Source organism: Polypterus senegalus, chromosome 7 (assembly GCF_016835505.1).
Source record: "Polypterus senegalus isolate Bchr_013 chromosome 7, ASM1683550v1, whole genome shotgun sequence".
Taxonomy (NCBI): Eukaryota; Metazoa; Chordata; class Cladistia; order Polypteriformes; family Polypteridae; genus Polypterus; species Polypterus senegalus.
This window is the reverse complement of record NC_053160.1, coordinates 45,124,643-45,150,961: the sequence shown is the minus strand read 5'-3', so window position 1 is coordinate 45,150,961 and position 26,319 is coordinate 45,124,643. Positions and strand designations below refer to the sequence as shown.

At 37.3% G+C, this 26,319-nt stretch overlaps 1 protein-coding gene across 11 annotated transcripts in view; it reads right to left on the bottom strand.

The window, feature by feature from the left end:
- The window catches only part of rufy3 (RUN and FYVE domain containing 3), a 125,270-nt gene that overhangs the window by 51,240 nt on the left and 47,711 nt on the right, over positions 1-26,319 (bottom strand). For all 11 annotated transcript variants that reach the window (XM_039758555.1, XM_039758556.1, XM_039758550.1 and 8 more), the window contains 3 exons: positions 8,346-8,519; positions 3,258-3,375; positions 1,415-1,516 (listed from right to left, as the gene is read on the bottom strand). In XM_039758555.1, the coding sequence (XP_039614489.1) occupies positions 1,415-1,516; positions 3,258-3,375; positions 8,346-8,519 (394 nt within the window). The remainder of the gene's footprint in view (positions 1-1,414; positions 1,517-3,257; positions 3,376-8,345; positions 8,520-26,319) is intronic.

Here is a 26,319-nt window from a genome sequence, read left to right as displayed (position 1 = left end):
TTTTCTTATATAGTTCCTCTGTATTACAAGACCAGTCCAGCTTGTCACGGATGTGGACCCCATCCACTCTCTGAATGTGGACCAGGTATAGAGGCTCCTTGACGCATCAAATGTCAATAACCAGTTACTTGGTTTTGCTGATGTTAAGCTGCAGACAATCCTTTCTGCACCAAGTAACAAGTTCCTCTACCTGACTTTATACTGTCTCACCCCCAATTAGTACAGAATCACCTGAGAATTTGTGCAAGTAAAAAGACCTGGTGTTGTATTTATAGTCTGAGGTGTACAGCATGAAGAGAAAAGCAGACAGGGTTGTGCTCCTGTACCATGACAACTAATTTTTACAGGTCATGCAAAACACTGATTTCCTACCAGTAGGAGTCAGAGACTATATTGGTTGTTCTGATAAGCTGGAAGAAATTCACCTTGCAGTATGGATTTCATAAAAATCATTTTACCAGTATGATAAAAATTACTGAAAAATTTGCAAACACATTTAAGGAAACGGGTAATGCAATTGTGTATCAGTGAATTAGTGTCTCAAAGGAAATGTCTGTGTGTGTGGACTACTTGTTCCTAAAGGAGTTACACAGAAATAAAATACATTACCCAGTTCTGTGAGGTGAATTCTACTTACAGGAAGGTGGTACAGGAAGAAGCTGTGCCATGTTATGTGCTTGTTTTGGCTTCTGTCTAATCTGTAGCAGAGAATTAACAAGCATTTTGACAGATATGCGGTGCAACTTGCACCAGTGTACATACTGTATTTAGTTAGTAATATATGTGTAATCTGCTAAAAAGTTAATTTCAGACTGTAAAGTATGTACAAATACATTATACTGGTATCTACTAAAACCATCAAAATTTTTAATCATACTGGGATATGGATTGATTTACCGCCCACTCCGAATTACCAGAAATTTAAATTACTTTTGAATTCTTTTCTTTTCTAGCCTACACCATATTTATAGTATACTGTATTCTCCGTCTTCAATATATCTCAAAATGTGATTAAAGTTTACCTTAGTCAATGAAGTAATGTATGTAATATCTAAAAAGGCAACTAATCAATAAAAAATTGGCAGATATTTTCATCATTAATTAATATTACTGATTACATTGAATAGTTGTTGCAGCCCCACAATTGCTATTTTAGGATTAAATATAAAACAGTTTGAATGTAGTCATGCAATAAATACACTGTGTGCCTGTGTACGACAGAATTCACTTGGGATATTTACAGCAGCATTATTTTACACCTTCAGCATTACATCACAAGAATTACAAATAAAAGCAGCAGATAATTAACCAAAAATTAGCATACTGCACAAATATCAACCTTTTAATTTTTTATGTTAAGTCAAGACCAAATTTGATAAAATACTGCAGTTTAACAAAGCAAAAAATTACTAACCTGAGAAGATCTTTCCTATTGATTAATGTTTTCATGTAATCTGAAAGTTTCTTCTGCATTAGTGCCAAACGAAGCCAAGCTCTTCCTCTGCCAATAGGAGTCCTGTAAATATTACACATTAAAAATAACAATTAATATATATTTTTGCACAATAGTTACTTTAATGTACCCCTACTGTCATCTTTGGAGCATATTAAAAATTAGCCCTGTGTGACCAATTTAACTATAACATTACTGGAATAAATACTAAAATATAAAAATTGACATCATTGACTAAAATCCACATTGCCCCAAAATGTTTTTCCCCCACAAAGATCTTACTGGAAGGGGTTGGAAGAGGAGGCAATCACTTATTTTGACTACTAAACACACTTTCTAAACTCCTCTTCACATAAAGATTTTTTTCATCTAATAAGGGTACACAGTATTATACACCTTAGACCCCAATACTCTTAGAAAGAATGACTAATTATCTGTTTCCCACATATGAGCTGAGTCCTCCATACTGTATTACTGTAGCCCTGATGGACCAAGCTATTACAATTTTAACAGCCTGTTTTAATAGGCAGCCTACTGTATCATAAGGTACCAATTTACACTAGAATCTCATTAGAATGCAGTATCTTTTCCACATTAATATTCTGTTTAACTTGTAATGTCAATAAGCTTCATTAATTACCACATGGGTGCCCCTACACTGGGATGATCACCATTAGCCGACTAGAACCAAAAAACCTAAGAGACCTAAAGGTTTTTATATGGAATCTTGAGATGACGCTTCCTTTTTGGCACTTTACCCTACTACTACTACTACTACTCCTATCCAGAGGAAAGAACAAAAAAAAAAGGTAGACATTGGTGACAAAGGAATGCAAACAGTCAGGAACAGTAATGAAGAATTCTGTGGTATTCAACTGGTATTAAGAGACATTGGAACTGGATTAAAAACAGACCACACTTCACGGTTATCACAAGCCTATACCACCAACACAGTACTGGATGAATCCCTAAAGTCATGTTGCTTACTCCAAATTTTGGCCCTACCATCTGTATGCAATAGCATAAAACAAGATTAGGTAGACCAGGCAACATTTTAACATCTTCATCCATCTAGTTTTGTCACAGATGTGTTCAGTGTTTACCTCATGTTCCTGTTTTTCACTGACAAGAGTGGAACTGTGACTAGTCCTTTGCTACTGCGACTCATTTGCTTCAAAGTGCAATATGTTGTGCAGTAGGAAGTGCCCATCTACAAAGCACTATTGTAAAATCCTCCTACTTAAGAATTTGTGGCCTTTATGACTGCTGCTTTCCCTCACGTCTCTGTAATTAAAGTGTTTATACCCACACTAGATTTTGTTTCTGTAAATGACAGTCACTTTAGTGTGTGAATATTGGCTGGAAGGAAGCTACTTTAAAGATTTTGAAGTCATCATGTGTGGCATCAGTAATCACATGTATCCCCAGGTTAAATTAAAACTAAAAACTGTAGAAATAAAATAAGCCTTTGTTAATAGATTTTCTCTCTCTTCCATGATGTTCAGTAACTGTATAACCATGCACTTGTAGATTGTATGATCTGTGATTCATACAAATAATCTTGGTTCCACTATCATGTTTTTGTATTATTTTGCAAATACAAATTACATGTTGACGAAACTATCTTTAAAGATTCTTCAAGTGATCTGGTGTTCAGTTTTTAGTCTGTCCTGACAATAAATATATACACATACACACACACACACACACACACACACACACACACACAAACACTGCAGTTTGTATTAAAAAAAACAAACACAAAAAAAACAGATTTAAGCTTTATTAAACTTTAGTTGCTCACTTTAATCCTGGCAAGTCCTTAACACTCGCTGTTATTTCACCAGCTTCAGGGGTTAGTTTTTCCACCAGCTCCAAAGGACCCCAAAATGATTTATTCTGGCCAAGGAACGTCTTCTTAGCTATTAATAAACAGACATGGTTTATTTACATGTGTATAGCAAAGCACAAAAAATTTCAAGTAAACAAATATGAAGCATACATTTCAATAGCATGAAAATATGAAAATGTAATCATATTTTGTATGTCATTATAGATATTTCTTCCAAACACAATACCAAGGTTTGGCTACTTGCCTTAAACTAAAATCAAAAGTAATTATCTCCTTGGAACAGCACTCAGATTTATTTCTTTATATGTTACTCTATTAGAAATAATACTACATATGCAAAATAACAGGATATGAACTCAATACTATACCCTAAAATATAACAGTACAAACACAACAGTAACAAAAAAAAAATCAAAAAGGTTTTTCTCAGAATTACTCCTTAAACTCCTTAGGTGCATTTGCATAAAACATGGTCTGCCTGTCTGCTCTAAACAACTTCGCTTTCAGTGGAAGGATTGTATTGACTTGTATACTTGTACCATTTTTGTTCGAGAGCCACGCCAAGGGTAAAACAGATCTATAAAACAAGTTATTAAAATGGCACTTATTAGCATGTATACTAGTCCTACACTCTGCTTGTGCATGCAGGAAACTTTGTTATAAATTTGAACTCTCTACTGGGTACATTCAAAAATTTAATGTTTAAAAAATATGAACTACAATTAGTTATAGACAGTCAACAACCAACAACTAACAATATTACAGTGCATCAATTAATGCAATTTTCACATTAATTGAGTTGGAATAAATAAAAAAGCTATTTCAGCCATTACAAACCATTTTGGGTTAAGGTTTTAAATAAACAATTTTGTGAACTGCTATACTTTATGAACTCTATTAATAAATGTTATTCCATTCTGTATTATCACTGTTATTTTTCAATACACAGTAACTCACTGTTATAAAACTATATAATAAACAGAAATGTAATTCCTGTATCTTTGATGAAGTAAATAATTACTGCAACTGCCCTGTTATAGACCAACACACTTTCCAGGATTAATTCCTGCATTGCGCCCTATGCTAGCTGGCATAGGCTCCAGTGCTCCCCATGACACACTACAGGACTAAGCGGGCTAGAAAATGATTTACTGAATTACTACAATTTTCAAAACAGTCACCAAAATCCCCAAATGTATCTGAATGTTATGCCATACATACCGGTACATTTTCTAATTTGTTGATTAATGTACAAGCATTTAAACTGTTATTATTAGACCTAACAAAACTGATAACACATTATATTATTAAATTTTGGAAGCAGAAATTGTTTTGAGTTTTTTTTTTTTTTTAATTTGTTACTTAGTACACATTACAGATATGCAAGCATTCATACATAACCTCTGTAATTTTTGGGAACTATGTTCTTAAGATTATTGCACATCTGTAGTGCAATCCTTTTGTTGAATAATTTAAGTGATGAATAGAAGCCTGCACTAAAATTCATGTCCCATCTTTGTAAATGTTAGATACGCCGTTTTGATATGCCTTAGGGCAGGGCTATTCAATTACAAATTCAGTTGGGCCAGATTGTCAACCCAAGAAGGTTAGCTAGGCCAGTCATTTTAGCGGCAAAGCAGCTCGTAATTACAAATTTTAAAACCAACACAAACAAATTTATTGAAAAACATAAGGTTTATTCGTTGTTTCTCTTTTAACTTTGGTCAGTTTGCAGAGCAAAAGGTGCATACAAAAAGAGCTGAATTAACAGAATCTGAGGTAGCTCCTATTTTTTCCACTTACAAAAGGAAAAAAAAACTGACCTAGGCTACATATCTGACCTATCTGATCACAAAGTGCATAAAACAAAATAGTGCACAGTAGTAGGCTATTAGAAATAACATTGTTTCCTTTTGAAACAAAATAAACAACTTGCACACATTTGACCCAGGAACATCTCAAAGTGCACAGTATTCACAACTATAACAACACTGAGGGAACATATTTTAAATCACCATGTGTGATTAGGCATGCCTCTGTTACGCATCCCACATTATATTGATGTATTGTAGGCTACAGTTACCCTGCTGACTTAGTGGGAGAAGTGACATTTTTTGTTTTGAACGAGAGCAGTGACTTTAGGCTCGTAAGTTGTCAATGCAATTCGAAGGCATTGTTGGAGAGTATGGTCAGTCAGGGAGCAACGAGAGTTGCTTTTTATGGAGTTCATGTGTGAAAAACTGGACTCGCATGTACAGTATATGTTGATCCAAACATACTGAGCATGACGATCGCTACTTTCTTAATGTTAGGGAACTGATGTGCGTTGACATCAGTCCAAAACATTGCAGGCCCGTTAGTGGAAAGCTCCTGTGCCATGGTTACAGACGACTGCATGTCAACAAGTTTGAGTGTGAATTTCCCTCCAATGGAAGGGACCAGTTTCTTAGCTCTGGCGGATAAGTCCCCTTCTATTGCAACAGTGAACGGTCTCTGACAAAAACGGCCAACTCTGTGGGCAGATCAAGTCCATCCAATCGACCAGCAAAGTTATTTTTCAACATCGCAATGAAATCTGTCATCACATCCGTGATTTGTGCGGGGGATGAGATGCATTTTATATTTATATTAATATACTATATATTTATATTAATATAATATATATATATATTTATATTAAATTATATTAAATAACAATTTATGAATAATATATATTAATTTATTATCTATGGGCGGAACCACGGGCTGGGCCACTTGGAGGTTGATTCTGGGCCGCATGTGGCCCGCGGGCCGCCAATTGAATAGCCCTGCCTTAGGAAGATGCCAATGGCAGCCAGAAAATGATTAACATACTTAAATGTAAATTATAACTAAGGCGAAAGAAAGATCAATAAATCAAACACTCATACGCACATTATGTGAGATTTTTGTTTCTTAATAATAGAAAAAAAGCAGGTTTAGAAAATGGATGGATTGAATAGAAACAAACATAACTTCTGGAAGACTCAAAAATCTGTAATTTACAACAGTTTATACTTTCATATGGGATTTGATCTCAAATGCATTGGTTTTAAATAATTTAAAACCAATAACCAATCAGTCCTTCAAAAGGAGGAGTTAACCATTGTGTCAAGCTTTTTTCGTGTACAGGTAATGGTCAGAACCAGTGTATCAGTGGTGGGTGGGTGGAAATCTGTCGTTATAACAGCATATGGTGGGATAACAGTACAAATCTTAGTGTGAAGCTCTTAACTCAACATTCATTCTGTTTAGAGCTCTTCAAAAGTTATAGAAAGAATAAGACTGCAGGTAGAAATGTCAGAAAAGAAGTTTCTGGGCTCACTCTCTTAGATAAGAAGGTATAGAGTATGATGTCCACTGACGATAGACTAAAGTGGAAACCCAGGGAATACTAGAGGAACTCTCTCTCTCTCTTTTAGTCAAAATATCAACACAATATTCAGTGATTTCAAAATTTCTGGTGAAATCTCATATATTCTTGTGGCCTTCACAAAATGGAGCTTTTAATCACCACAATAAATACAACTACAAAGACGAAGCCAACTCTAACCACTATATCGATCAATGTTTCTTTTGAGGAATGCACATCCACACTCTTGTCAAGAACAGCCTTCACAATATCCCACCTAGTCATCCTGAGTTGTAGAATAGTTTGCTACAAGTTTTTCAAGGCTGTGTGAAAGTCAACCCCCATAGCCTCATCAGACACCCAGACCATGAACAGGCCTATGCCTTGGCCACTATGTCCTGGACCAAGAACACTGCTAGTAGTTCATAAATGGGCATAGCCAAGGGCACCCAAGAAAAAGTCTTGGTACAAAAAAATGCAGAGGTTTAAAAATAATGTTTTTTTTTTTTTAATTTCAAATAATAACTGAAATGATATCCACATAAATTCAAAAATAGGAATAATCCAGGCACACAATCAAACTGGAAAAACAACAACCATAAAATTTAAACACAAAAGCATGGTGAGAATATAATATGCGAGGGAGCACCCAAAAATAACTGGAATGTATACCTGGTGCACAATATAGACTTAGTTGCTCTGTATTGTTTGTACGGCATTCCGGGTCGGTTTTTCTTAGTGCTTATTAAAAGTGTTCTGCGATTTTTGTGATGAATGATCAAAAAGAACAGCGAGTCTGCATTAAATTTAGTTTTTTATTAGGAAAAACAGCTGCTAAATCCGCAGTGATGCTTGAAAGTACTTTTGAAGAAGAAGCTTTAAGTAAAACACAGGTCTACAAGAGGTTTTCGTGTTTCAAAATGAGGGGAAATGTCACTTGAAGACCAACCAAGATCTGGCTGAACTTCCACAATAAGGGATGACAAAAATCTTGAAAAACAATCCACAATACAACTTATTAAGATCATCGGACTATTGAAAAGTTTTCTGAATTGACCTGTGTGTCTTGGAGTTCTTGCCACCTTCCCTACTTGCCTGGATCTTGCTCCGTGCAACTTTTTCTTGTTCCCGCATATGAAAAAAAGAACTCAAAGGAAAGTGTTTTTGTACTGTGGAGGAAGTCAAAGAAAAATCACTGCAGGTAACGGACAACATTCCTCTTCAGCAATTCCAAAAATGTTTCTACCAGTGGGAAAACAGTTGGGACAAGTGTATTCATTCACATGGAGAGTAATTTGAAGGAAACTAAAGTTTCAGTAAGTAAAAATTCTTAAAACAATTTTTTTTTCAATTCTGGTTATTTTTGGGCACCCCTCGTATATTCAAAAATGAGTTCCAGCTACCAAAGATCACATACAAAAATGAAGAAAAGGTTCTGTAGCAGCCAAATAGCAGTGCACCTGTCCATGTAGCAACTAGAGCTGAGCCCATGATGATGATATCTTCCATCATCAATAATGCACACAAAGAAATGGTATAGACTTTTACACATTAACAATTGTTTAATAATATATGGTAGGCAGACAAGCAGAGGTAAATTGCACATTCATTACAGATCAAATTTGTGTACGTGAGTGAATAATTTATATTTAAAAAATAAATTAACTTACTTTTTAGCCCATGCTTAAGGCAATGCTCCATAACAACAAAGAACTGTTGAAGAGGAGCATAGTCTGAATCCAGTGTTCGGCCCAAATTCAAAGCAGATTCTATTAATCCTTTAATACTAAGTTTTGCCATATTCATCAGATTTAACCTTTCAATAGCAATGGGATCCTTGGGATCTGAAAACAGAAAGATGATGTTAGAGTTAATGTACAGCACAAAGTGAAATATTTAGCATTTTTAAAATTAAATAAACTGATGTAATGTCCTAGAGTATTTTTCTAAAAATACAGAGATATAAAAACAGAGAATTACTGTTAATATCTACTGTACATCTCACCTTTTTTTAACTGTTCCTCATTTAATCTTCCATTTTTATAAGCATCTAAAAATGTTTAAAACTAGGACCTAGGATATAACATATCATTGGGATACATGTATAATTCAAACTTTGTTAGTTAAATATCTAACAACATTTTAGTTTCTTTGGATAAAAATAAAATAAATCATAAAGGCTCACAAAGAACTAAGAGGACACCATATACAGCAGTGTTCATCAAAAATGTCATTTAGTTAATCTGTGTGACACCTGTTCATGAAAAAGAGTCAGACATTTCCACACTAAGGGGAAAAAAATAGGAAAAAATAAAAGAAGGTACCAGGGTAGTTTCATTGATATGCTTAGAATGTAGCACTGAAATTAAAGTAAAATAGGATAAAATAAGGCTTGTGGTTGGGACTGAAGAAAGCCTAGCAGTCAACTATATCTGCATAGGAATACACTGTAGGAAAAACATCTAGAATCTAGCATTTTGCATTAACGCATTAAAATTATGTTCTTAATATCAAATTAAAAATTGAAATCGAGTAACAAAACAGATTTTTTTGAACTTCATGAAACAAAGTTGTTTATTTTTTTAATTAGTACTATGATGCATGCTAAAAATAAGAATGACTACCGAGGACATATTGCTATCTAAAAATGTGCATAAATGCTAACATGCAGATGAAAAAAACAGACATAGTAGGAGTTTGTGATGTAAACATTTAGCCAGCCATCTATCCCTGCTATCTTTAAATTCAACAACAGATGAAACATGCATAAGACAAACCACTCCTCTACATAAAATGTCAAAACATTAAAAACAAAATTAAGTTAGAGACACTTAAGATAAATTATATGGTAATATGGTTTAACTGTAAATGTTACAGGGTAAACTGAAAACAGTACTGCAGAGTACAGAATAAGGTTATGCTTGGAAATCCTTCAAGACCACAGTTTTTTTCTTGACTGACACACTTGAATCTGGGCAAATGCCATATACCAGAGTATCATTTTTTTTATCTAAGCATCCATATATTACAAAATAAGCCATTTCTGTCTAATGATAATAAACATAAGGTAGAGTATCCATTGAGTGATGTGGTCTTAAGATGGACATTATCCTCTATATCCCCTATTGTTTTTCTGGCTACAAGGTGACTTAGAGTGGTTGTGGTTGATCTGAAAAAGTTTATGTATTTTTTGCTTTCACAATTAAAAGTTTAATATGAATCACACTATATCCTTTGTAGCCTCCTTAGTGTTAGACCCAAGTGTCACTTGTGCTGCGAAAACAGTGCTAAAAGTGTTAGTCCCGAGTGTCACTTGGGCAACTGTAGAGGTGCGTCTTGCGTAAGCATTAGAACTGAGAATCACTCGGGCTGTAAAAGTGCTGTCAGCATAAATCTAACTTCTGAGCATTACTCAGGCAACGTTATAGGCGGGTCTTGCGCAAGCGTTATGTTCAAGCATTACATAGGCAAAGGTATCGGTACGCCTTCTCCTTTCACCTGTTAAGTGTGATCAGTAACCCCCTCTGTAATAATCATAACAAATGTTTTTTAGCAGCCCAGGTGTTGCATGCTCTTGCTAGTGATGCAAGCAGGAATGTTGAGGAGTTTCTCTTCAACAGTGATGACGAAGTGGATCATTCGTCAAGTGGTGAAACAAACAGACCGAGAGCCCTAAAGTGATTCTGATGAATCCAAAAGTTACCCTTGCGCCTGGCTGTCTGTTGACCCTGCTCCAAATAAACCAGTGTCACCTCGTTTTGATTTTGTGGGGCAGCCAGGAATAAAAGTAGACGTTGTCAGCCAAGATCCACTAACTTACCTGAAGTTATTCCTGGATGACAACGTAATCGACAGAATTGCTGTCGAGACAAATCTTTACGCTGAACAGTGTCAGGCAAATAACTGTACACCTAAGCAGTTTTCCTGTTCAAAAAGATGGGAACCAGTAACTGCTGATGATATCTGGGCCTTTTTATGCTTATTGATATTGCAAGGACTTGTAGTGAAACCTGAGCAGCAGTGGTAACTGGTCCAACAACAACATTTTGGCAATACTGTTCTTTGGAGAAATTATGTGTGAGTGTAGGTTTTCACTAATTATGAAATATCTGCACTTTACCAACAATGAAGACTTGGATGAGAATACCCATCCAGCACCCAAACTGAAGAAAATTTGGGAAATATACCAGGACAATGTTGCAAAATTTCACAGTGCTTACATTCCGGACCGTGATGTCAGCATTGATGAAAGTGGCATGGCTTATAAGGGCAAAATGTCATGGATAAAGTACATCACGTCAATAAGAGCAAGATTTGGCATAAAGTTTTACGAGCTTTGTGAATCTAAAAATGGGACACATTTGGAATTCAGTTCTGTACACGGTGAAAGGGACAATGTTTGATTTGAAAAGCAATCAGTACGGCGTTGCTATGTCATTGGCGCTGACTTTGACAGATGTTCTGCTGAATCAAGGTTACTGTGTAACTAAGGACAAATTTTATACTTTGCCAGTTATTTAACATTGCGCTGCAAAGAAAGACTGATGCATATGGAACAGTGCGTCCCAACCATCATGGCATGCCTGAAGACTAAATTACAGTGAGCTGTGCTAGTAGCTTGGCAAAAATGTAAATTTTTTGCACTGAAATGGAAGGAAAAGAAAGATGTTAAAATTCTTAGCACTGTACATAATGCAGCTACAGTCACTGTACAGGCAAAAGGCAACAAGCAGGCTTCGAAGCCTCATGCTGTCGTCGACTACAATAGCACTATAGGCAGCGTAGATCATGCACATCAAGAATCAACTTTCTAGCCCGTTATGCAGAGGCAACAAAAGTAATATTACAAAAGGATATTTCTTCATCTGGTGAAACAGTGCATTTGGAATGCATTTGTCTTATACAAACAAGAAGCTGGTGAAACTGTATCTCATGCAAACTTGACATGGCAGTTTCTAGAACAAATCATTGCTATACATCCACTGTCCACACTACCGCTAAAGAGACGCAGTCGAAACAGCACATCGCGGATCAATCCAGAGTGCCTTATTGGTAGCCATGTTATGGATTGTATACCTCTAAAAGAAAGAAAAAAAAAAACAGAATCCAACTCGTACCCATGCAGTGTGCTGTTCTAAATAACTGATAAATCTGGAAAGAAAATCCAAAAAGAAACACTATTATTGTCCTGACTGTTACTTTTTGTCTTTCTCCGTTCTTTAGGATTTACCACACAACGGACTCATTTTGAGATTATATACTGTTTTGGCATCATTAGTAGTATTATTACTACTGTTATTATTTTTGTTATTATTTTTTATTTCATATTATTATTTTTATTCATCATTACTATTATTATTTGTATCATCATCACACTTTTGGGATTTAATAAAAATGTAATTTTTCATGCCAAAGAAAATGCAAAGCTTTTTACATTTTTTTGGAATAAAATGCAATGCTAAGGAGGTTAATTTACAGCAATCAACAGAATCAGAATTGATGGCCAAAAATTCTCGAACACAGAAGAAAGTGTCAAAATCATCATTTCTAAACAAATCAAATCAACACCTTGCAGCACACGTAAGAGAAAAGACTGCTTCAAACAAGTGGGCACTGCAATAGTCTAATAAGAAAGCCATGTTTAAGCATGACCTGGAGTAGAAGGACACCAATCACTAAGATAAAAAAAATATACATATTTATATTATTAAAATATAATATTACTAAGATTGAGTGTATAGTAAAGCTAATACTAGCATAGCAATTAGAGCATTAATAGGTTGTTTTTACTTCTAAAACATTTTAAAATGTCCCCTATTTTTCAATTTGCAAAACAAGCTAAACATACTGAAAACTGTGTTACGCCATAAAAATAAACATTTTGTATAAATTAACAACTGGAAACAAAACCCAGTGATAGTCTGCATCCCCTCAGCTTTCTCATTCATAACATTTACTTCTACTGCTTGCAGAATGTTGTTTTACCTCAGGCTGAATTTCCCCCTTCATGAGGAAAGCATTAAACAAAGCTTCTGCAATGCATGAAGTGCTTATAATATAATAGCACTCTTGCACAATATACATGTGAACACTGCTACTCTTGGATAATTGCAGTGTCTCCTGAAGGAATGCTTCTTGCCAAAGCTTTTAAGACTGCTCAGGCTTTCTATTCTTGGACTCTCCTTCTGGGTCTACAGATGCATTTCATATAAACAGTTGTGGATTTGTTACAGTGTTCATATAGTCTTAACACAAACTGTTGTGTTAATCTCCTGTGGTCGGTTTTCAAATTTTTCTGTCATATTTAAACTCTACATTTTCCTGCTAATCTTTCTAATTTCTGTATAACTTTTTTTTATTAATCAATTAGAATACAGGTATGTAAACACTGCAAAGCTAAGGTATTGTTAACTGCTGTGACTGGGTTTAATCCTAACTCTTCTGGGCCTGATAAACATAATGTTGATACTTATGTCTTATCAGTATTAACAGATGCAATGATAAATCTGAACAATGATCTAAAAATCCCCTTTTGACTGGAACAGAAGGGAAGTGCTGTTGTAGTTATGAATGCTTCCTTATATTTTGAGGTAGCCTTAAGTTAATTGAGGGAAACTGCTTGTTACAAGCTCCTGATAATTTACCCTCACACCACATGTCTGTTTTTTGACCATTACCACTGTTACCAGAGCTAGATAGTCAGATATAAACATAGATATTCTTTAAAACCACCCAGTTGTTTCGGCTATTGGTTATATTCTACAATAAGTTACTCAGCTTATTGACATTTGTATGGCACCTTAAGTGCTATTCCATCGCTCTTACATAAAATATTCAACATACTAAATGTGCCCTCTTCAAACATTCACTGTACATGTTGGCAATGTTTTGGTTACAATGGACACAGAATTATTAAACGAAGTATATAAAAATTTTACTTCTATAATCGTTGTGTTTGTCCTAAATGTCACACCCAACTTCATCCATTCCCACTACAGTTCAACCCAGACATACTGTGGCAGTTTGTACTTGTACATTAAATTAATATTAATTAATATTAAGAAGGGGCAGGGCAGAAAAGACAGTATACAAGTGTTTCTTGTTTGTAAGCCAAATGGTTATGTATGGATACATCTCACACTTGCAGGCCGGGTCTCCCTCATATATTCAATGCCCCCAAGATGCATGGAGTTAGGGCATGAGAACACACTGTTGCTACATTATCAGCCAATTAACAAGTGTGGCATTATAGTAACAAAATGTTGTGATTAGTGCCAGTACTTCATATGGTGGAGTACTGGCTTCCTGCAAACACAGGCAATATGCAAGAGAAAATCCCACTACTCCAAACAGCAAAATCAAGATGTGGTAGTGCAGATGTGCCAGCTTTAAGCACTGACTAACCGTACACCCAAAATCCATTTACTGATCCTGTACAACTGTTAGTCTGGTATAGTAATCACTACTAAAATTTTAGAGAAGGCAGTCATTATGTAGTTAAATAACCATCTCAATAAACATGCTATTCATAATAAATTTCAGTCAGGTTTTAGAACAAATCACAGCACAGAAACTGCATTCATTAAAGCAGTAAATGACTTGTGGGTAAATGCAGACAGAGGCCATTTATCTGTTCTCACCCTCTTAGATCGTAGTACCGCATTTGACACCACTGATCACAACATTCTTAGAAATCACCTTAGTCAATGGGTGGGCCTCTCTGGGAGTGTCTTAAATTTGTTTGAATCCTACCTGGCAGGTAGAAAATTCTTTGTTAGTTGTGGTAATTACAATTCAAAGACACGATATCCTATATGGTGTTCCACAAGGCTCTATCCTGGGTCCGCTGCTCTTCTCAATCTACATGCTTCCATTAGGTCAGATTATCTCAAGGCACAACGTGAGTTACCACAGCTATGCTGATGACACACAGCTGTATTTATCAATAGCACCTCATGACTCAGACGCTGTTAATTCACTAACACAATGTCTTACTTGTGTTTCAAATTGGATGAATAGTAATTTTCTCAAGCTAAATAAAGAGAAAACAGAAATTTTAGTGATTGGCAATAATGGAGACAATGAGATTATCAGAAATAAACGTGATGCATTAGGATTAAAAAGTCAAGACGAAGGTAAAGAACTTAGGGGTAACTGTTGACTGTACCCTAAATTTTAAATCGCATATTAATCAGACCACTAGGACAGCATTTTTTCACTTAAGAAACATAGCAAATACACGCTTTTGTTTTCAGTCGTCTAGATTACTGTAACACACTCCTCTCAGGACTACCCAAAAAAGACATAAATCGTTTGCAACTAGTGCAGAATGCAGCTGCTAGAATCCTAACTAGGAAAAGAAAATCAACACATTTCTCCAGTTTTGATGTCCCTACACTGGTTATCTGTGTCACTCAGAATTGACTTTAAAATACTGCTTATGGTTTACAGAGCCTTAAATAATCTCGCTCCATCTTATATATCAGAATGTCTGACATCTTATATTCCAAATCGTAACCTTAGATCCTCAAATGAGTGTCTTCTTAGAATTCCAAGAGCAAAACTTAAAAGAAGTGGTGAGACAGCCTACTGCTGTTATGCACCTAAAATCTGGAATAGCCTGCCAATAGGAATTCGCCAGGCTGATACAGTGGAGCACTTTAAAAAAACTGCTAAAAACACATTACTTTAACATGGCTTTCTGATAACCTCACCTTCATTTAATTCTGATACTCTGTATATTCATTATAATAACTATTTCTTCAGCGCTCTTTGGAGCTCTTCCTTGTTTTCTACGTACTGCGTTCACAGTCAGTTCACGTGATTACGTGGGAGACGTGATGATGCAAGACGCAACTATGCCTCCCACGGCCATCGAGCTGCAGTCTATTACAGTATACGGATAAAAATAGGTTCCAGTTATTACCATTACGCATAGAATTTCTAAAATGAAACCTGCCCAACTTTTGTAAGTAAGCTGTAAGGAATGAGCCTGCCAAATTTCAGCCTTCTACCTACACGGGAAGTTTGAGAATTAGTGATGAGTGAGTCAGTCAGTGAGGGCTTTGCCTTTTATTAGTATAGATAAACAGACCTTGTATAATTAAACTGTACTTTATACTTTAATTAAAATATCACATATCTTGACTTGTGCTCCTGGCACACTATTTTTGCAGCTGTTATTTTAAAGACAATTGAATGTTTTGTCTGGTATTTAGTATTTTTGCTAAATGCAACACACCAATTATAATTTCAACTTTAAAAAGCTGTTACAATTTGAACACTTAACAAAGCCAGTTAGGCCTTGTTCAGTGTTCCACATTTCACTAAGCATTATCCTCTGCTTTTGCATTTACCACCTATAGGACACTAGAATTTTACAATTTGCAATGTAAAACAGTACTTACTCTACACCAAAGTCAAATCAACCTCAAGCACCTCCAACAGTGTTGTGAGAATTTAATTGCATTTTCAACAGGCAGTACAGTACCACTTATTTGAAATTATGCAGTAATTTACCATTGTGTCAAGGCGCTAAATTTCCTCTTTGTATTCAGTCTCATCACAATCAGAAACAAAATTCACCAGTGTTGTCTCATCGGTAAATTTCACACTAAAGTTAGACCTGTTCCTATCTGTACAGTCATGAGTGTAACAGTTAAGTTCAGGATCAAGCTGTGTCGTTCAGACCTACAACCCTAATCTTGCTGTCAAGCTCAGAGGGAATTATAGTGTGTCACTTTTGTCCAGGTGGAAGAGGATGGCATGTAATGTGAGGGCAATTGCATCTAGTGGATAGGAATATTACAGTAGGTCTAATGTGGCAGGCAACATAGAGCAGATAATCTCAGACCAATCTCTCAAAGCATTTACATACAATGGAGGTTGAATCAACAGGGCACCAGCATTTAAAATGTTAGTGGACCTCTAGGTACCGGGAAAATGGTGGACATTTTAAGGTATGCAGGGAAAACTAACAAATAGAAAAAACAATTAAAAATATCCATAAACACTCCTGCCAGTTGTTAGACACATTCTCTGAAAACACTGTCAGGGATTCCATCAGGGCCAGCAGCCTTACAGGGGTTTTGACCTGCTGATTTATAGTAACCCCCAACTGATTTTTGGTCCGAATTTCATCTTCATCTGCCATTGTTTCATGTGCAGTGTGGGAGGGCTTGTGATGCCTAACTTGGTCTTACAACTGAGTTATCATACAACTGGAAGAATTTCTATCATGTCCGAAATTTCAGTCTGCCGTCTTTTAGTGTGAGCAGTCATAGAACCCAATTTCATGACGTCGCTATAAAATTTCATTATGCATTGACTGCAGTATGCTGGACATTGGGTATTACTGTTATCATACTCATTTTCACATTTTTTTTTTTTTTCAAACTTCAAAGTGCCCAATGACAAAAGCAATCTAAAAACATTTACTGGAAGAACCTGCAAGAAACACACACACTCAATGGGAATTTACATAGACCACGTACCTCTTATTCTCTCTATAAAAAAGACAGACTGTATTGCTCATGCCTTAAATATCCGCATGTCCAGTAAATGCCTTTTCTTTTATTTGTACTTTCAAAGCACAGTACAGCAAAACTCAGGTACACATGTCTTTTCTTTATTGATATTTTGAGAAGCCTGTGGCCATCACATTTTTTCTGAATGGTTAAAACCGTCTATCAGGGCCACGTACACTTACAGTGCGAGTACTTAAATTGCATCGTCAATCGGAAATAACACTCCATCGTGCAGTGCGAATAGTTGCTTGGCCACGATTTCTAACAATTGCACAATGTATGCCAAGGATAAAAGTCCCGTGCATGTTGTATGTCTTACAGAGGACCTGAATGCGTTTTGCTCTCATTTTAAGTGAGGCAGTGGGGCACAGTGTACTGGTATTTACTCCATAACCTATTAAGAGTATTCAGACTTTGCCATATGCTTCAAGAGCTGATGTTAACCAGGAGTTTAATGTTGTTTCTGTATTCATGTTTGGCTGCTCTTATTGTTTCCAGGGGGTCAGGGTTTGGGTGGGCATAACTGGCTTTTTTATACTCCTCCAAGTTCCCAACACGATGGTTTCCACAGCAATAGCCACTTGAACCTTGCTATTAATCCATGGTTTTTGAATGGGGTGAGTTTTGAGAATTTTGGGTGCAACAATATCGTCAACATACTTTATGATCAATCTGAAGACTGATTCCGCGTATTCATTGAGGATATCTGCAGAGGCAATGCGGAATATCTTCCAGTCCATTTGATCAAAAACAATGTGAAAGTGCAGAGTCTTATTTGTTCATCCAGTGATGAATCTTCTTAATAGCAGGAGCTTCCTCTTTCATATGCTTATAGGTGGGCAAGAGAAAAATGAACTCATGATCCAATTTGCCGAGAGGAGAGCTTTGTATGCCTTGTGGAAGGGTGTAGCAATGGTTCAAAGTCTGGTGTTTTCTTGTTTTGCAGGTAATATGCTAAAAATACTTGGTCAAAACTTTCTTCATGTTTGCATTATCGAAGTCTCCAGCCACAAATGGCTGGTGTGAGGTCTCCTACCTGCTGCTCATCTCATACAGTTTCTTAGTGCCAGTACAGTGTCAGCTTGTGGTGGTATATACACAATAACAGCTGAAAACTGCCTAGGTAGGCAGAATGTACTCTGGGTCAGGGTAGAAGAATGAAAATGTCTGTGTTCATGCCAGGAGTTATTAATCGTAAACCACATCCCACTTTTTCTGCTGTTCCCTGTAAGGTTGAATGCACAATATGCTTAGTGAATAGAAAACATCAGCAGTTCAATTGTCAAGTCCATTACCTTATCTTTCTCCCACTGGAATAAGAGCCTTCCTTGGTGCTTGCAGAGCTTTTTTTCTGAGAACTGTGTGTTTGTACTACGCTGCCAACTGAACGTCAATTAACATGCAGTCTCAGCCCTGCCAGGATGCATAATTATTTATCCCTTCTCCTAAAGTGCTTTCGGACCAGATGAACGGGGCTGTTTCAATGTTGTTATGTTATGTGTCGCCATAGAAGCCCTAATTAAGAAATTCCAAGTCTTGTTTACAATGACCAGCTGACAATCTTATGTTTAACAATGTTAGTCGACCATAAACACTGAAACATCTTACGTTTGGAAAGAAACAGATCATAAAAAACAGTGTAGAAGGTGGGAGGTTGCAACATGGTAGCCAAACTCTATACCATCTTTGCGACAGGCTTTATGTCACGTTAGAACTTTCCTCGCAAAGGTGGAATATGGGTTTTAAATGCAGATTCTGCAGAGTTTAACTCAATCTGTCTTAATGCATGACTTGCCTACCCCAGAGGTAGCATGCAGTGATCTATGGAGACGTTTGGTGGGTAGTGGTTGAAAAGTGGAAGAGGAGCATATTATAGGGCACGGTTTGTTACATTAGAGTAGTGGTTCTCACAAGTTACTCCCCAAATATGAGTGAAGTGGTCAATAAGCTGAAAGTCATCAAGACAAAATGACTTTTAAATTGCTCAGATATGTTTATCCATTATATACCTGTAATGTAAAATATCCTTACTTAAGCATTTATTTGTAACAGTCAAGGTTGCTAGTCATTATCAGCGCTACTAAATCAATATGCTTTAATAGATGACAAACTACCATATAAACATGCTGTAAACTTTTTTTTTTTTTTTTTAAGGACGTTAACAACTTTACTTAAATTACATTCCATCCTTCTTTACTCCTATTTAACTGATGTGGTCACTTATCTCTCTATCACTCTCACCCACTCATTCTCACTTTCACTCTCTCCCTCTCCTGTGAAACACTTCAAACTGAGCTCCTCCCTCAAGTCCAGCTGATCTTGGTCACTGACTTTGCTTAACTCCATGCTGCTGGCAACACATGTATCAGTGCTGATAGGCTGCCTGCTATTAGCTGATATATATGTACAAGATGTTATTATGGATCACTGGCTGAAAACTGGGACTTTGAAACACAAATCTAGCAATGCTGGATTGAATTTTAATATTTTTCACATAAAAGCCTTTTAAAAAGAAATCTACGGAATGACAAGTTTAATCATGCTGCCAGACTCAAGTGTTCCACTGTTTCCTTTGACTTTAAAAAGTGGTCTTTGTCCAAAACACTTTGAATATTTCTGCATTACAGATTTAAAAAAAAAATCATGTTATTATAATAGACACAACCAGAAATCATTAGTTTTTTATTTGTTCTATAACTAAATAAGGTTTTTAAAATGGCCACTAAGTCTCAAAAATTCAACTACGCTTTGTTTCATGTTTACAAAAAGAATCAATTCACAAATATCTAACAAAGAATAGGGCAGCAAGGTAGTAAAATGGACTAAAAATGAGTATACTGCCAGAGGGGGCACCCCTGCAACTCACACTTGCTATGGGGCCACCAAACCCAAGTCGGCAACCAGACCTCCGCAGAGCTACTCATAAATATTACATTTTTTTCAAAACTAATACACAATTAATTTTTTTATGGTTAAACAAAAGTGAGAAAATAATGTTATGCACTGATTAAGTTAGTAATTCCCAATTGCAGAGTATGTAAGAAAATACTGTAACAGAGCACTAAAAGCTCTTTACAGAAAGAACTGAAACTGCCCACGAACACTTTACAAATTAGATGGGGCAAGATGTTCGAGTGGCGGCAAGGACTTAATATGAACTGCAACTGTATTTGGCATCATTTCAGTAAACATGAAGAGTATAACAGTGATTGCTGATAGTGGCACTAAGAAGCATAATCTAGCCATGGCTTGTTCCCAGTTCTTATAACTTGAGGCATTGCCAGTCATCCTTAAAAATGTTTTTTCCTATTATAGATGTGTGTTTGTGCACGACAAAGAAAATGTGTTTATTGCTAGTGCAAAAGACACGTTTCAATTGTTTCCTCCTAAAGTTAATAGTTTGATGTGGAAAATGTAATATTATTTAATCAGTTTATATGTTGTGTAAAATATCAGTACACACTTTATCCAATTAACAACCAGAAGGTAGCTTAGCATAAATATTGCCTGGGCCATATGAACCATGTGTGAACGTGTTCATTCCTCGCCTTCTTCTTTGCCTATCACACTTTTTTTTTTTTAAAAACTCCTTTTCATCATAACCCTGCTCACAAAGTAACTGACAAAGCAGATTACTTTCACATAAACAAAATATTCTTTTTATTCATGAAAGGTCAATACTACATAATACACTGCACTCGTATGCAGAGTTTTCTGCGCAAGCAGGTGACCCAAGTACATGCATGAACACACTTAATTTGTCTCTTAGCTGTCTACTCTGTCTTGTGGATAGAAAAGAAATTACAGTGCAAGATAAGAAAAGCAGAGCCATCGTTGCGGTAAGCCATACAATTCTACCTCATGTAAAATGCATAAGGATTACCCTGTGGCTTGCTACTTTCTCAAACTTTATTACGTTGTAAGTCAGGCAGTTCTTTAACACACATCCATAGTGTACTATCACAAATCGATTAAGACCGTGAGTGTAAGGCAATATTTTTTATTCACACTCACACTCACTGCTGGACTAAACCTTCACCCACCCCAGTACAAATTCTTAGTTTTATCATTAATGTGCATTACTCATTGGTTCAATTATCATGATTATAAGTTCAACAGCCTAAATACTGATTCAAAGAGAAATATAAAGTGTAGTGCCTTATAATGTGTTATTAAAGTATTGGCTTTGCTACATGTGAAGCTGTTAATTATAAAAGTCATCCTCCCACCTTCCTTACAGTGGGATTTTAATAAGGATGTCAATATTTAGTCCCTGTAACAGTTCTTCAGCACACAGTTGAAATCTTTCTTCCTTATGTATAATTAGCAGCTTCGATTTCTGCCTCCTCCTAAAACTCTATAACAGCCCTACACAGTACTAAGACCATTTTCCTACATTAATGAGAAGACATACTGTTAATGCATTTACCAAGTTTCTGTACCACACTTCAGCCAAACAGTTTATGTTAATGTATTTCCAGCTGCATTCATGAACAATTATTGTTAGGTACTTTAGACTCATCAAGGCATCATCTGGCGCCGCCGCGAGTGGCAGCCATTCCAGCAGCTCCATGTATGACTATCTTTCTACCTTTTTTCTCTATTTCACTGAACACTCCTACCACTTTATTTTATGTGGACTTTTTCCCTGGACACTTTTTACTACTTTTACTACTTGGACATGGATTTTTACACGCCAAGAGTCTATTCAAGTAGTCAACTTCAAGAACTGAGGAAAAAATGCCCACATTGGTGTGGTTCCCTATTTACCTGATGATGTAAGAAGGCAGTATCAGGGCAGCAGAGCCGGCGCTAAGATAAAAGCCAAGTGTCTAGCGAGAAAGTGGCGCTTCAAACCTCCGGTGCCTTCTGTAATCCTGGGAAATGTGAACTCACTACCAAATAAGATCGACGAACTGGCTGCGCTGGTGAAAATGTCAGGAAATACAGGGAATGCAGTTTGCTGTGTTTTAGTGAAACGTGGCTAACAGCTACCGGGGTTTAGCAGAGTGGACAGAGACGCAAGTACCTGCGGGAAGCAGAAAGGAGGGGATGTCGCTCTCTATGTCAATACAAGGTGGTGCAACTCTGGACATGTAAATGTTAAAATTTCCACTTGCTGCAGGGACATCGAACTATTGGCCGAAAGTCTGCATCCCTATTACTTGCCCAGAGAGTTTGGACACGTCATTGTTTTGTTTACATCCCTCCTCGGGGGATGTGGAGCTAGCGGGCGACATCATCCATTCCATGATTGCTAAGTTACAAAACACAGCACACTGAGGCACTTGTGCCAATCGCTGGACACTTTAACCATGTGACGCTGGACAAAACATTACCTGCCTTCTCCCAGTATGTGGATTATAACACTCGGGGAAATAGGACTATCGACCTACTGTATGCAAACATTAAAGACGCATACAGTGCCACCCCACTGCCTGCGCTTGAGAAAGCATATCATAACCTGGTTCTGCTTCAGCCTCACTACAAACCAAGAGTGAGGGAGCTACCTACAACCACACGCTAATTCAGGAAGTGGTCCTCTGAGGCAGAGCAGGCTCTGAGAGACTGCTTTGGAACTATGGACTGGGATATCCTGCAGGGTTCATCACATAGTGAGAACATTGAGGAGGTTGTTGACTGTACTACTGACTACATCAACTTCTGCATGGACATTGTAGTTCCAGTAAGTACAGTACATTATGTTAACAATAAGCCATGGATTACAAGTGACATCATGGGCCCTTTGAACCAGAAGAAAAGGGCTGTTAAAGGCAGTGATCAGCATGAGCTCATGCGCATGAAGAAGGAACTCCAAGTCCAGCTCAGGGCAGCGAAGGAGCAGTACAGGAGAAAGCTGGAGCAGAAGTTGCAGAATAACAGCATGAAGGAAGTGTGGGATGGGATGAAGATCATCACTGGCTGCAGCTCAAAGCGGGGTGCCACCACCGAGAGAGACATGGAGAGAGCAAACCAAATGAACAACTTGTACAACAAGTTTGACCACCCTAACCCACTCTAACGTCGGAGTACTGCACCCTCCACCCATCCTTCTGCAGATACCAGCATAGAAGAGAGTTTCCCCCAACCCACAATTACAGCAGCCCAGGTAAGCAGAGAGCCAAGGAGGCTTTGTGCCAGCAAAGCAGCATGTCCAGATGGAGTTGGGGCTGGGGAGTCCTCTACAGCGCATCTTCAACCTGAGCCTGGAACAGGGGAGAGCCCCGAGGCTTTGGAAAACGTCTTGCATCACCCCAGTCCCAAAGGTATCACGTCCCAGTGAGCTGAACTACTTCCAGCCTGTTGATGTGACGTCATATGTGATGAAGACAATGGAGCGGCTGCTGCTTCACCACCTGAGGCCACAGGGTCCACCATGCCCTCGACCCTCTGCAGTTCACATACCAGGAGAAGGTGGGAGCGAGGATGCCATCATCTATATGCTACACCGATCCCTCTCCCACTTGCACAGAGGCAGCTGTGCTGTAAGAATTATGTTTCTGGACTTCTTTAGCGCCTTCAGCACTATCCAACCTCTGCTCCTTAGGGACAAGCTGACAGAGATGGAAGTAGATTCATACCTGGTAGCATGGATCGTGGACTATCTTAAAGACAGACCTCAGTATGTGCGTCTCGGGAACTGCAAGTCTGACATTGTGGTCAGCAACACAGGAGCGCCGCAGGGGACTGTACTTACTCCGGCCTTGTTCAGCCTGTATACATTGGACGCCCAATACAACTCTGAGTCCTGCCACATGCAGAAGTCTGCAGAAGACACTGCTATCGTGGGCTGCATCAGGAGTGGGCAAGAGGAGGAGTATAAGAAACTAATCAAGGACTTTGTTAAATGGTGCGACTCAAACCACCTACACCTAAACACCCGCAAAACCAAAGAGCTGGTGGTGGATTTTAAGAGGACCAGGCCCCTCATGGACCCTGTGATCATCAGAGGTGACTGTGTGCAGAGGGTACATACCTATAAATACTTGGGAGTGCAGCTGGATGATAAATTGGACTGGACTGCGAATACTGATGCTCTGAGTAAGAAAGCACAGAGCCGACTATACTTCCTTAGAAGGCTGGCGTCCTTCAACATCTGCAATAAAATGCTGCAGATGTTTTATCAGACGGTTGTGGCGAGCGCCCTCTTCTACGCGGTGGTGTGCTGGGGAGGCAGCATAAAGAAGAGGGATGCCTCACGCCTGGACAAACAGCTGAGGAAGGCAGGCTCTATTGTAGACATGGAGCTAGACAGTTTGACATCTGTGGCAGAGTGACGGGCACCAAGCAGGCTCCTGTCAATAATGGAAAATCCACTGCATCCACTGAACAGGATCATCTCCAGACAGAGGAGCAGCTTCAGCGACAGACTGCCGTCACTGTCCTGCTCCACTGACAGACTGAGGAGATCGTTCCTCCCCCCACTATGCAACTCTTCAACTCCACCCGGGGGCGTAAACGTTAATATTATACAAAATTGTCTTGTCTTTTATATCTTCATTGTTATCACTCTTTAATTTAATATTGTTCTTTATCAGTATCCTGCTGCTGCTGGAGTATGTGAATTTCCCCTTGGGATTAATAAAGTATCTATCTATCTATCTATCCCTCTTTCTCATGCAGTAAATTTCATTACTTTACACAAAATCAGAACACCATTTAAATTGAACTTGCTCCCCAGATACCTTGCAGAATTCACTACCGCTCATTATTGTATACTTGGAAAAAACCTTTATGTACAGCAGTTTAACGAGACAATGTATTCACATGCATCCCTAAAATTGGGTGACATGTATGTTAAATTACTTGAGCAGAGTCATACAATGCTACAGGATATACAGTAGAAGGCAGAGCAATTAGTCATACACTGAGTGTTTAATTTATTAGTTAACTAGCAGAATACCCGTGCTTCGCAGCGGAGAAGTAGTGTGTTAAAGAAGTTATGAAAAAGAAAAGCAAACATTTTAAATATAACGTAAGATGATTGTTAATGTAATTGTTTTGTCATTGATATGAGTGTTGTTGTCATATATATATATATATATATATATATATGTATATATACATATACACACATACATATATATACATATACATATCTACATATATACTGTATATACACATATATATACAAATCTACATATATATCTACATATATATATATTAGGGGTGGGACTCGATTAAAAAATTAATCCAATTAATTAGAGGCTGTGTAAGAATTAATCTTGATTAATCGTATGTAATCGCACACGTAAATTTGCCCCAAATCGCAAATGTTTTTTTTTATTTAAAACGGTTTTAGTGGGCTTACAGAATCAAATAATAGACATGGACATGAATATTGTAAACTGAAGCTGTTTTAATTTCTGAAAAAAGCTTTAAACTGCATTTGAATTCAAAACAGAAACAAAAATATCATCCCTGGTTAAAATTGGGCAGACTTAAAAATAAAGTGGTAGTTTAAGTACTTTAAGTACATTTTCAGAATAGTATTGTCTTTAAATAATAATAACCAAAATTTCACCATAAAGTGCAGTTTTTCTTCTTAAAAAATAAGTCAGAAACATAAAAGGTAATTTGACCAGCTTACTCTTTAAACTCTGAGTAACATTAGCCAAAATTATTTTGTACATTAGGCTAAAACAGTGTGATCATTGAACATTTTGTAATTAGATGTATTTAGAATTACTAACGGTCACGGAAGTCCAATGATCCCCAGTAAGAGCCACAAAGTCCGCTTCTGTAATGCATCTAATTTTGCTTGCTTTTCAGTGTGCACAAAACCATGCTTTTATCAAGGCTTCGCTCGGGTAGTCGAAATGATCAGTCGTAGGAACGCGCTTTATTCCGACTCTAACATTTTTGTAGCTGTGATGTGTGCATCAGTGTAATGGATGTACCAGGAAATCATGCATTGACAAAAGTTCCCGCTTGCTTGGAATTGAAAGTGTGATTAAATGCGTTATTTTTAACGCTATGGAGTACATGCATCGAAGCTTCTCAGCTGTGCTTGTGCTAAGAAAGGGAAAATTTTAAAAATAACGTAACATGATTCTGCATTAACCTAATATTTTTCATACGCCCCAAACCAAGGAGATGCTAAGGTAAATGAATCGGT